This window comes from Schistocerca serialis, chromosome 1, assembly GCF_023864345.2.
Source record: "Schistocerca serialis cubense isolate TAMUIC-IGC-003099 chromosome 1, iqSchSeri2.2, whole genome shotgun sequence".
NCBI lineage: Eukaryota > Metazoa > Arthropoda > Insecta > Orthoptera > Acrididae > Schistocerca > Schistocerca serialis.
In genome coordinates, this window is record NC_064638.1 from 89,203,566 (window position 1) to 89,216,803 (window position 13,238).

At 39.3% G+C, this 13,238-nt stretch overlaps 1 protein-coding gene across 1 annotated transcript in view; it reads left to right on the forward strand.

The window, feature by feature from the left end:
* LOC126462401 (uncharacterized) overlaps positions 1-13,238 on the forward strand; it is a 108,376-nt gene that overhangs the window by 68,847 nt on the left and 26,291 nt on the right. The window contains exon 5 of the mRNA XM_050096070.1: positions 10,390-10,512. Within this exon, the coding sequence (XP_049952027.1) occupies positions 10,390-10,512 (123 nt within the window). The remainder of the gene's footprint in view (positions 1-10,389; positions 10,513-13,238) is intronic.

Genomic DNA, 13,238 nt, shown 5'->3' on the forward strand with positions numbered 1-13,238 from the left:
CTCTGACCACTATTGCCACTCCATTTCTTCCCCTCTCATTCCCTATCCAGTACAGTTTACATCCTTTACTTAGTGATTTTTCACCAACTCCTCTCCACCTAGTCTCAGCAAGTCCCAAGATGTCCAATTTCCTCCTTTCCATCATTTCTACAATTTCTTCTAACTTCCCAGTTAGAGTCCTTACGTTTAAGGTGCCCAGTCGTAAACCATCTCGTAATCCTTTTCCATTGCTTGGTCGGTTTCCTGTAAATCCGTTCCGTGATCCGAGGCATGTTCCCTTTTTGAAAGCAGTTGATTTATCCACTACTGGCTTGCTAGGCCTATCGCAGCTTCACCAGAGCCCCGTTAGCCGTCACGTTTCAGGTACACATTTAATGTACATTATTATTTATTTTGTGTAATATTCAGTACATTATTTACAATATGCCAAATAGTGTAGAGGAATTCGAGAAGAACAATTTGATACAGGACACTTGTGGTCTATCAAGTCAGGAAACTACTCAAATTGGCTTACTAAAACTACTGAAGCTATGGCATACATTTCATGTGAAATTTTCAGTATTCTCTCACTACTTCATGCAAGCTATTAGCCCTAGAGAAAAAAAGAGATAGGACCTTTTTTGTAGTAAATTAAATGTAGTTAAATTTTGTAGTGTGACATAGTTTTGTTAGAAGCTGCAGTTTTATAGTTATCCAAGAAAAACAAATTGATGTTAAAGGTGTTTTATCTTGGAGACCATTTGGAATAGGGCATATGCCCCTGTGAAGTTTTTTTTCAGTCACCAACACCATTAGTCCCTCAAAGCATGTACCTTTTCTCCTGACACATTATGTCTGTTCCCATTGCACTATCCTGTTGTTTCTTTCTTGACTTAACTCAGTTCTAAGTAGCTTTTTTATATAATATCTAAAATGTCTTTTTTCTTCCAACTCTTTTTCTCTATCGTGCTAGGTGATGGATGGCAATTACTAAAAGACTGTATTTTGTTACACAGTACAGTATTATGCCATCTTTCATAGTTCAAAGTTGATGACCCATCAGATGATCCTATTAACAGTCTGTTTCCATTTTTCCTTGTCCACTGTGTTTTGGATTAGCTGGTCCTGTATTTTGTTTGCCTTCTCCTTTATCTGGGTGGACCATCATTTCAGTCGTCTTCCGTGCAATGTTTTTCCCTTCAACTTTGCCTTGAATCATCATATTTTCCGAGTTATCCTCCTGCCATCAAACTGTCTGAGCAAACAACTAAAGGATTCACCAGAAACAAATACTGGAAAACCTCCTCTCCACCCTAAGTTCTTGAAAGATTGATTTGTTCTCCTGTATACCCACATCTCAAAAGCATCAGTTCTTTTGTGGTCCCCTCCAGTTGTTGTTCATGTTTCGGTCCCATAAAGGAAAACTGGAAATACCAGAGATTTCAACAGTCCCTGTTTCGTTAGAACTTGGTCTTACCAAATCACCGCCCGCCTCAATGCAGCATCCCTGCCCAGAACAATTCAACACCATATTTCCTTTGTGTAGCCACCCTCTTTCTGAAACAGTGGGCCCAGATAAACAAATTGATCAACTTCTTCATGTTGTAAAATGTAAACTTCCATGGCTGGGAACGTCACAATTAACAAAATGTTCAGGGCTATTATTCCGTGGTCGAATGGATTTCACCTTAAAGCCTGGTTATTGCAAACGAGGAGCAGGCATTGGAAACTGTGAACAAGAAACCGAATATTTGGTTCAGTTATGTAGATACATTTGTTTTGTGGCGGCATGGCAGGGAGGAACTGCATCATTATCATAAACATTTGAATGGGATCACTCCGGAGGTTCAGTTTATGAAGGAGGAGGAGGAGGAGGCAGGCGGAAGATTACATTTTCTTGATGTGCTAGTATCATGAAAGACGATGGTAGCTTGGGCCTCACGGTTTACCAAAAACCCATGCCCACAGACTGTTTCCTACACTGGGATTCGAACTACTACCAACAAAAAGCGAGGCATCATAAAAAACATTGGCAGATATAGCAAGGAAAATCTGCGAGCTAGTGTTGCCTGACCTAAAATCGGCCAAGGATGCTTACCAACTGCTGGAAAAAGCTGAAAGTTACAGGATTCTGTGTAGTTGTGTGGAGATGTATATCGTCGGTGAAGAAACAATACCGCGTAAGTAGCAAAATAAGAACTTTACATGAGAGACAAAAAACTGTCTAAAATGCCTTATACATTTTACAGCGGCGCTAAATTTGCATTGTAGCACTACAAGGAAATATTGGATCAAATAAAAATGTGAAAAAAAACCACTTTAGAAAGCTTAATTACGGCACATACGCGGAATTGTCTCGGGATTTATGCCATGGTCTGTTACTTATGCGGTATTTGTTTGTCAGTCTCCTGGCACGACTTAACAAATTTACGTTGGTATTTGGTGCTGAGAAAGCTAGAAAGAACACATTTTGGAGCATTAATCATTGTTTATTGAAAGATTTCACAGAAACATTTTAAATAAATATACTGTTTACATAGTTCCAATAATGTCGGCACATTTCTTCAAGAAAAATCCTAAACGTCACTCAAAGCAGCAACAGAGAATTACACTGCACTGATACTCGTCACACCGTTACCTCCGCGATAATTTTCATTCATAAGGAATGTTGTCATAATAACTATGACAATCTTTAGGAAGAACAGATTTAACTTTTTGGAAATGATCCCATTAGGATTTCTTGATTTTCAGTCTTTCCTTGTATAGTTTCGGGAACCAAACATCTCCAAAAATTTTCCTTGGACCCCTCGGTAATTCTTGCCACACATAGTTGAAAGAGCACTTGTTGTAAATAATACCATTTGGGTGGTAGTGTAGCGCTCTCTGATTGTTAACTGTAGACTCATTTTTTTTACAGCTCTTCGAGGCGTAATTGAGTTGTACAGCCACAAACTTTTCTCTGCGTAGTTGATGAAAAAGGAATAAAGTAGGTAATGGACTTCATATGGCTGTCGCTTTTTTCTCGCTTTTTTAGATATCATAGCGTATTGGCTAGAATGGGTAAATTCACGTCCTTTAAGCTTGCTCTCAATGGAACTGTGAACTGAGTCACATTCCATCTGAGTATGGCCTTTCTTCAAAAACTTTTGTGTAATCAATACTCCAGTGTCGATTGCTAATCTTAAAAGAGCATTCGATAATATCACATTTCTGTTCTGATATGTGCAGCCATCAGAATACAGAATGAATTGAATGGGATTTTCCTTAATCGTTCTGGACAGGGTGTCCATGATGCATGAGGCACAACATGATGCAACCAAATCACCTTGCAGTTCACCGAACCAGTAACATATTGCATCATGACTTTCTAAATTATACATTGTAAAGTTATGAACAGCCAATTTTGTTTTATAATAAACTGCACTTGCACTTAAAAATGGAGGCTTCTTCCATGTCAGCATCTTTTTGCATCCTTGCCTGCTCTTTCCGTTGTGTGTGTTGCTTCCACAGGTCTTCACTCAAGTTACCAAGCCTGTAACTACAACACAAGTCCCACTGGTCTTTCTTGGGGAAAGCTAATATTACCATCTTTTAAAATCAAGTTAAAGGTAGCCCGACTTAATGGTGAAACCTTCTTCGCATGACATTTTTCCACATAGAGTCCATACAGCTGTTGTTTGTATTGTAGAATAGGCTCAAGGTAAAATTTCTAGGAGGATTTCCTGCAGTAATGCGACGGAAGTTTTGGACAAGAGTCCAGGAATTCTTTCATAAAGGTTTGCTCATCTTTCTTCTTCGTTTGTTTGATTCAAGGTCATGACGATTCTGTATCAGGACTCATCCCATGTGTGGAATTACCCAGCCAATATCGGACAGTCCATTCTTTAATCCCAAGAGTATTGAGAAACATCTTTTTGCGTACTTTGTGTTTCCCCAGCTCATTTTTCAAATGATAAATGAGCGTCCCTTTTCTCCTGGATTTGCCATTGTTCTTCCCTGGACATTTGGTTGGAATTATGTCCACAAGGCTGATAACGTAAACCTTCCTCTGATCCCATGACGTTTCCCAAAATGTGTTAAATACTGCCTCTCTCTCATCAGCAGAAAACTGATGACACTTGCTTTGAACGGATTTCTGGCACATCTTCGAAATACATGTTGGACCTAATTTTCATACCTCTCTTGGAGTACTGTGAGTGATTTTACCAATTCGACTTCTTTTGTATCCAATACACGCCTGTCCACGCATTCTCAGAATTTTATTGGCGTTTTTCTTCCAATCTTCAGGATGTGGTTTAGACTTCCTTTTCCTGTCACTGCTTACTTCACTATAAAACCCTTGGCTTCACTGTCAGTATCATTATTGCTCCCTTGATCTTCTGATAATTTATCCAGAGTGTTTGGCAAACAATGAGCACCATTGCATAGCAATGTGTGTGAAGTACTGTCATCTCTAGTGGAAACTGACTGTGGTTTCATTTTGAGCATTGTTGGATACAGCCACTGAAGTTTCTAGATGGAAAAATATTTATAAATTAAGCAGACAAAGATGCTCAAATTCATGTATTTATGACAACGATGGCATCAGTAACACTATTAACAATAATCCCAAGGAAATTTACCTGCGTCATTAGATGTTTCAGGAACAGCAACCGAGAACCCCATATACGAAATTAATTCTTCTTCGGTAAATGTAACTTCAGCATTACGACTTTTCTCACCTGTTGTTTGTTCTGCATTTATGGGAGAGCCTACAAGAAAGTGGACAGTCTAGAAATCTTTTGCAGAAATGAATAAAGCACAGAATGAGTGAAGTGGGGGCATTCTGATTTTTATCACAGTAAGATACTTGTGGTGCTACTAACATTCAAAGGTGAATAATAAAACAATTTTCTTACTGCTGTCAATTGCTCTCAGTAACGATTCTCAGCTTTCATAACCTGATGTCAGCTGAGAAACAATTTCTTCTACAGTAAAAAGATCGTCGTCTGTATCGCTGTCCATTATCACGAGTGAAGCTACAAGCATGGAACCACTTTCGAGCACTGTTAAATACATAATAAGGCAGTAACAATGTGCTGTGGCTGCGTGCGCTTTTGTATTTACGCGGTATTGTTTACAATATCCATAGATTGTAGATGCGTGGTATTTAATTCTCTACAGTTCCGCGGTATTGCCACCTATTTATTTGCTGTGTCGCATAAGCGGTACTGTTTTAGGTAATTTTTTCGTGGTAAATAATTAAAAATTCGGCATTATGGCATTAAGAGCAGATGCATGTACACTCAACATCATCTGACTGAAAAACAAAAAATCGGCAATTTGTCGGTTACGCGGTATTGTTTCTTCATCGACGATGTGGTACTACAAAAAGAACTGTCAAAAAAACGACTCGATGAGCACAAGAGCAATTGCAGAACAGGGAAGATGACAGATCAGCTGTTGCGGAACATGCTTATCAACCAGGTGACCACCACATTCATTTTGAGAGCACTCAAGTACTGACAGCCACAAGTGGATATGATAAAAGGCTATACAAGGAGGCCATAGAGATTATGAAACACCCCAGGAATTTCAAGGGCATGAAATTGAATGAAATTCGGTTCTGGTGCTGATGAAGATGTGTACCAATCTTCCACCATGGGATGATAGCAATAGCAGACGACAGCAGTCAACAACAGCCAATTGCACTTGCGTATTCAAAACATGATGTCACGCCATTTTGTGGAAGTGGAATTTTGCTGTAGTCAGTAACAAGCCAGAGTGTGAAATGGATATTCAACAAAGCTACGATCCCCCTTGAAAATGTTGTCTGCAGAGGGGGACGAAATGTTGGGTTTTATGGTGAAATCCATTCGACCACGGCATAATAGCCTGGAATATTTTGTTAATTGTCAACTTCTTTGTGTACGATAATGTCAGCAGCTGGTAGTTACTCACTACTGTCAGTTATCGTGATCTTGGTGTTTTTAGTATTAACTGACAATTCAAGTTTTTCACTTTCTCTCTTAACTCTACCCAGTTGTTCTTTCATTATAACTTGAGATTCTGCACACGGCTTGGTGTCATCAGCAAATCTAAAGTTACTGATTCTTTGTCCTTCAGTTTAGATTCCACCTGTAAAGTGGTGAAGGCTTTTCCTTATGACGTACTATCAGTAGGTGTGAAATAGAAATGATGATAGAGGGCATCTCCTGCCTAATAACATTACATGCTTCAAAAGAACTTGAAATAGTCTTACTGAGTCTGATTACTTGTGATTCTATCAGAGTAGTGATTTCTGATAAGGGTAATAAGCTGATCAGGAATGCTCATTTCTGCTAGCACATTTCACTGTTCTGTTCATACAACACAGTCAAAATCTTTATCTTAGTCCAATAAACAGAGCGCTAAAGGGGTGTTGAATTCTCTACATTTTTCGGTTAGCTGTCCGACACTGATAATCTCCTCTCATGTTCCTTCATTATGCACCAACCTAGCTTGCTCTCATGGTATTTCTTTATCTAAGTTGGTTCTCAGACATTCACGGATACCATTCAGAAGAATCTTGCTGGCATGTGAAATCAATAAAATAGTTCTGTAGTTCTCACAACACGGTGCTTTTCCCTACTTACCAATATGTAAAGAAATCATTACTGGCATGGTCCAATCTTCTATCCATGTACTATTATTTCACATGCTATTACGTATTTCACACATGATTTCCAAACCCAAGTCTTCAGCTGCATTGATCATTTCATTAATTATAATTTCATTAATTATAAGGCATGGTCCAGGTGCTTTGTTATTTTTAAATTTAGGTATAGCTTTTAGAACTTGTTCTTTTAAGATATTAGGTTCCAGCTCTGCTGTTATGTTTACATGACCGAGTTTTCCGTTGCTAACAGTGTACAACTTGTTGCAGTATGTTCTCCACCGATTGACAGTTAGTTCTATGTTAGAGGTTTACCATCTTCATTTTCTGTGACCCATGTTATTGGTTGAAGGATGCTGTTGGTTTCTTCATTTCATTGAATGTGCACCTGGTCTCGTTGCAATCCCAAAATAACTCAGTTGTCTTACATGTTTCATTGGTGAAATTATTCTTGACTTTTTGACAACTTCTCTGTATTAATGCAGACAACTTGCAGCACTGCAAAGTTTCCTGTATGACATTTAACTTGCAAGGTCTAGTATTGATTTTCGGTAGTATTATTTCGTCACAGACAAGTTTATATTCAGTTATAGAGGCATTCCAGCCATTGTGTATTAACAAGGCAACACAATTAATGGAGCCGTTTTCAGTACTTTTAAGTCCTCAATGATTTTTTTAAAGTAGGAAGCCAGTTGCTTTTATTCTTTATTTTTTTGCTATTGTTGACTACTTCCTCAGATGTTTTAAGTAATGCCTCCTTCAGGAAGTTCCATTTCTCTGCAGATGTCATATTATCTTACTGATTGTAGGAATGTTTTTCTCTGACTCAATTCCCACAAAAATTTCAGTTTCACCCTTTTGCTGTAGTAATGTTTCTGGAAGTAATTCGACAATTTCATTCTCTTTTTCAAGACATAGAAGCTGATGTTCAGAACCGCAATCAGCACTCGGAAGTGTCTTGATATTTTTGTAATGGACGAACTCCATCTTAAGCCAATCGAAGCATAGTCAGTTTCATAGCAGTAAGTTCCACTTGGTGAGGTCCAGTTGTAAAGTCTTCATTAATGGTGTTCAAAGTGTAAATAAACTTATTTTTCTGCCAGAAATGAATCAGTCAATCTCCATGACCATACTTCATTTGTTGAGTTCCATTTCCCTTCATTAAAATTAAAATATATTAGCATTATGGTAATTTCCTTTTTGGGTATCAATTTGAGGAATTTGAAAAGACACTGAAAATTCTTCTAACTCTTCATCAGCAGCTGTTAAAGTTGGTGCATATGCCTGTATAACATTTAACTTGCAAGATCTAATACTGAATTCCACTAACGTTATTCGGTCACTGATAGTTTTGTATTCAGTTATTGTGGCATTCTATCCCATATGTACTAACAAGGCATTATCATTACTGGAATTACCTCATCTACCAGAAAAATATATTGTATTATCATTAGCTGTTTCGAAGTGCCCATTGCCTTTCCTGTGAGTCTTTGCTAGTCCTAGTATTCCGATTTTAGTTCACTGGAGTTCATTTCCACAATCTGTAGTGTAACAATTTGGCACACTCTTTGTACACTGCAAATGTATATATTCCTTTGGATGCTGTCCCACTCAGAGATTTGACTGGGAGGCAGTTAATATTTCCGGACTATTTAACAGCAGGTAAATCCATTATGGGTTTTCTTGGGAACGAAACACTGGGTTGGTTTGTCGGTTGCCTTCTTCTGTCAGTTGGAAATATAAAGGGAAATCTAAAGGAGTAAGTAGATGTGGTTAGGATCAGTGATAAGGTGATGGTTCATCCTTGATAAGGGGACAGGGTGGACTAAGAGCTCGCATCTAGGCAGGCCTGCTTATTTAAATCCCTGAAATAGTGATATCCATAATTATGATTGTGAGTGAGTTCCTCTCTTGACCTTGTTGTAAAGCCATTTATGTATACCAGTGTCCGTTGCTGCCTTTGAAGTAAATATCGTTTTGACTTTTATTTAACCAATTGTTAGGGTGAACTGATTATCCTAGTAGCTACATGTATTTTCTGGTAGAAGTTGGTGATTGGGCTATTGGAATTATAGAGCTTATTGGCAAACTGATTTCTGTTTAAGCTAAGCTTAACAACTACTGAGTCAAATGCATCCCTTTGAGTGTAGTGATTGAGATATCCAAACTATTATTGATGCAGTAGTCTCAGATTTCATGGTACTTCAGACTAGGAGTTGCTTTAAGAAAAAAATGAACAACAATAAAGGCAAATGGTTTGACAACTAATTACAGAGTGCACAAAGTGATTCAAGCAGCCGTTCTGCCCATAATCAATATGCAGTTGGAAAAAGAAGAAACCCTAAAAATGTGATGGAGAGCTAAGTGTCTTCTGCCATGCACTTCACAGTAGTCTACATAGTATGTATATAGACATAGAAACTCATCTCACTGATGACAGATGCAGCAGGACGGATGGTATGAAATTCAGTCATTGGCAGCCAGACTCAGTGAATTCTGAATTCTTCCAACAGTACCTGAAAGCATAAGAAGGAAAAAGTGGAACCAGGTAAGTTTAATTTAAGAAGACAGGTTCTGTGTACTTCACAAAAAAAAAAAGAAATGCAATTAGTCTGTTGATTAAGGTGTATATCCTGATAAAACTGAAGCATGCAGTAATAACATCCATATGAGGCAGCTTATAGCAATATATTGAATCTCCCTTCTGTCAAAAACTATGAACTGCTCAGTTAGGGTTCCACAAAGGCTTCTCAAATGAGAGAGCAGTGTACAATCTAACAAACTACTGGATTGAAGCATACCAGGATGTGTGTACTTAATACTGTGTCACAGTAGTTTTTTTTTCCATTTCAGCCACTAACAGTTGTATTTATGTGCTGTGCTTTAATTAATTATATAGGAATTTATACTTCAATTATATATATTTTGCCAAATAATTTAATACACTTCATAAGCTAATACAGTGTTGGTACTTAATAGTCCCATGTGAGAATTGTGAACATAAAAAAAGGATAGATTGCTACTTGCCATAACAGAGGAGACGTTGAGTCGCAGACAGTCTCAACAAAAAGACTGCCATTGGCCAAATGACCTTTTTCTAAAGTAGAAAACACACACACACACACACACACACACACACACACACACACACACACACACGCACATGCACACACGTTCAATGCCTATCGCCACTGAGGCTGGACTGCTGGTCTCTGCTGCTAGAGACAGAGGTTTCATGTGTGTGTGTTTTCTGTTATTGTGCCTGTCTGCGACTCAACATCTCCTCCATATGGTTCGTAGCAATCTATCCCTTTTTATAATATTTTTGTTCTGCCAATGGCCTTGCTACATTGGCAACACCCATTCCCACCCAATCTCCGAAGTGAAGCAATATTGGGCAAGGCTTATACTGGGATGGGTGACTCTCCTTTACTGGGATGAGTGACCCTCCAGGGAAAACCAGGTGCCGTTGGTTTTGAGGATGCTCAAGGTGCCCAACTCACTTCAAAGACTTGCACCAGGCATTCGTGCCACATGACTTTTTTTATTTTTTAAAATTTTGCATTGCCATTATTCTATACTAGAATTTCCATTGTTTAATTAGTGTATTAATATTAAAAAAGTAAGATGCTGACTTACTTTATTCTACTTCAATATAATACTAAATGATATTGGATCATTATATTTGTAATGAACAATTCCTTGAATATTATAATTCCTTATCAGGTAATATTGTAATACTCTAGAAATCATGGCACTGTTGTTGTGTGTTTCAGGTGAACAGGCTGCTGTATACATTTCCACAGCCCGAATTGCATACCAAGAGCCTGTCTAGCAAAATGTCTATTATTGCTTCACACATGCCGCTCTTGTTTACACCAAATGACTTTGTGAGAAAGGTATTGTGGGTTTATAATGCCATTAATTAATTATAACAAAATATCAACAATATAGAGAGAATAGATTGCTACGTACAATGTACAGGAGGCACTGAGTCACAAACAAGTACGATGAAAAAGAGTAATAGGAACATTTTAAGCTTTCAAACAAGGTCCTTGTTCCAAAGTTGAAAACTCACACACATCACATGAGAACAAATGGTTCAAATGGCTCTGAGCTCTATGGGACTTAACATCTATGGTCAACAGTCCCCTAGAACTTAGAACTACTTAAACCTAACTAACCTAAAGACAGCACACAACACCCAGTCATCACGAGACAGAGAAAATCCCTGACCCCGCCGGGAATAGAACCCGGGCACGGGAAGCGAGAACGCTACCACATGACCACGAGCTGCGGACACATGAGAACAACTCACAAATACATGGCCACTGTCTCTGGCCACTAAAACTTGACTGCAGTTTGAAATACTGCAGAAAAAGCTACTTGCTGAAGTGCATATTTGAATGGGACAATATTCCGTCAACGGCATTAACACCACTGTTATACTGGAAGCGCCAAAGAAACAGTTATAGGCATATGTATTCAAATACAGGGATACGTAAACAGGTAGAATACGGCACTGCGGTTGGCGATGCCTATTTAAGACCACAGGTATCTGGCACAGTTGTTAGATTGGTTTCTGCTGCTACGATGGCAGGTTATGAAGATTTAAGTGAGTTTGAATGTTCTGTTAATAGTTGGAGCACGAGCAGTGGGACACAGCATCTCCGAGGTAACAATAAAGTGGAGATTTTCCCATATGACCATTTCACGAGTGTACCATGAATATCAGGAATCTGGTAAAACATCAAATCCCTTAAATCGCTGTGGCTGGAAAAAGATCCTGCAAGAACGGGACCAATGACAACTGAAGAGAATCGTTCAGTTTGACAGAAGAGCAACTGTTCCACAAATTTCTGCGGATTTCAGTGCTGGGCCATGAACAAGTGTCAGTGTGGAAGCCCTTCAACAAAACGTCATCAATATGGGCTTTTGGAGCCAAAGGCCCAGTTGTGTACCATTGATGACCACAGGACACAAAGCTTTACACCTTGCCTGGGCCCATCAACACTGACGTTGGACTGTTGGTGGCAGGAAACATGTCATTTCAAATTGTATTAAGTGAATGCACGTGTACAAGTATGGAGACAACCTCATGAATCCATGCACCCTGCATGTCAGCAGGGGACTGTTCAAGCTTGTATATGGGACCCCTGATATGCCTAGGTATGACTCTGACAGGTGACACATATGTAAGCATCCTGTCTGATCACCTGCGTCCGTTTTTGTCCATTGTGCATACTGATGGGGGTTGGGGTTGTTTGGGAGAAGAGACCAAACAGCGAGGTCATCGGTCTCATCGGATTAGGGAAGGATGCAGAAGGAAGTCGGCTGTGCCCTTTCAAAGGGACCATCCCGGCATTTGCCTGGAGCGATTTAGGGAAATCACGGAAAACCTAAATCAGGATTGCCGGACGCGGGATTTTACCGTCGTTGTCCTGAATGCGAGTCCAGTGTGCTAACCACTGTGCCACCTTGCTCGGTGCATACTGATGGACTTGGGCAATTCCAACAGGACAATGCGACACCCTACATCTCCAGAATTACTACAAAGTGCCTCCAGGAACACTCTTCTGAGTTTAAACACTTCCGCTGGCCACCAAACTCCCCAGACGTGAACATTATGGAGCATATCTGGGATGCCTTGCAATGTGCTGTTCAGAAGAGATCTCCAGCCCCTCATACTCTTACGAATTTATTGACAGCCCTGCAGGATTCATGATGTCAGTTCCCTCCAGCACTACTTCAGACATTAGTTGAGTCCATGCCATGTCGTGTTGTGGTACTTCTGTGTGCTCGTGGGGGCCCTACACAATATTAGGCACATGTACCAGTTTCTTTGGCTCTTCGCTGTTTACGTCATTGTTGCAGCACGTATGTTTCTTTGCTTTGATGACTTAAAGACAACTACCTAGTGCCTGGAGACAGCAGCCATGTGTGTATGTATGGGTTGTTATTGTGTGAATGTGTGAGGAAGAACGATGAGGAAGGACTTCTGAGGAAGGACGTTGCCCGAAAGCCTAAGTATTTCTGCTATTATTTTTTTTCCATTGTGCCTGTGTGTGACTCAGAGCCTCTTCTCCTTGGTGAATAGCAATATGTTCTTTTCATATTGTTGTTGTTACATCCTGGACTTCCTATTGTTTTATTAAATATATTGTTTTTGTACATAGGAATATCTGTCCTTTTTGTAAAAATGGTACATTATTCTGTTCAACTGGAACAATTGCACCTGCCATTTGAACTACGGTGAGGTAGCTTGTCTGCCTCAATTACAGAGATGCTTAGAGGAAAAAAGAAGCATATTAAAAGCTCAGATGACAAGCCAGTGTTAGACTGAAGGGTGGAAGGAATATGTAGAAAGAAATGAACTTTAAAGACAGTGTTACAGAAAGGAAAGAGGAATTAGATAAAGATGAGATGAGAGAGATTGTACTGCAAGAAGATGTCAGCAGAAAGCTGTAAAACCAAAGTTAAGAGGCAGTGCTTGCAGTAGACAACATTCCCTCAGAATTCTTAAATCCGAGAAAACATATAATGACAAAACTGTTCTATCTGATGTGCAAGATATGTAGGACGGGCAAAGTATCTTCAGATTTCAAAAAGACTTCCGAAGAAGTCT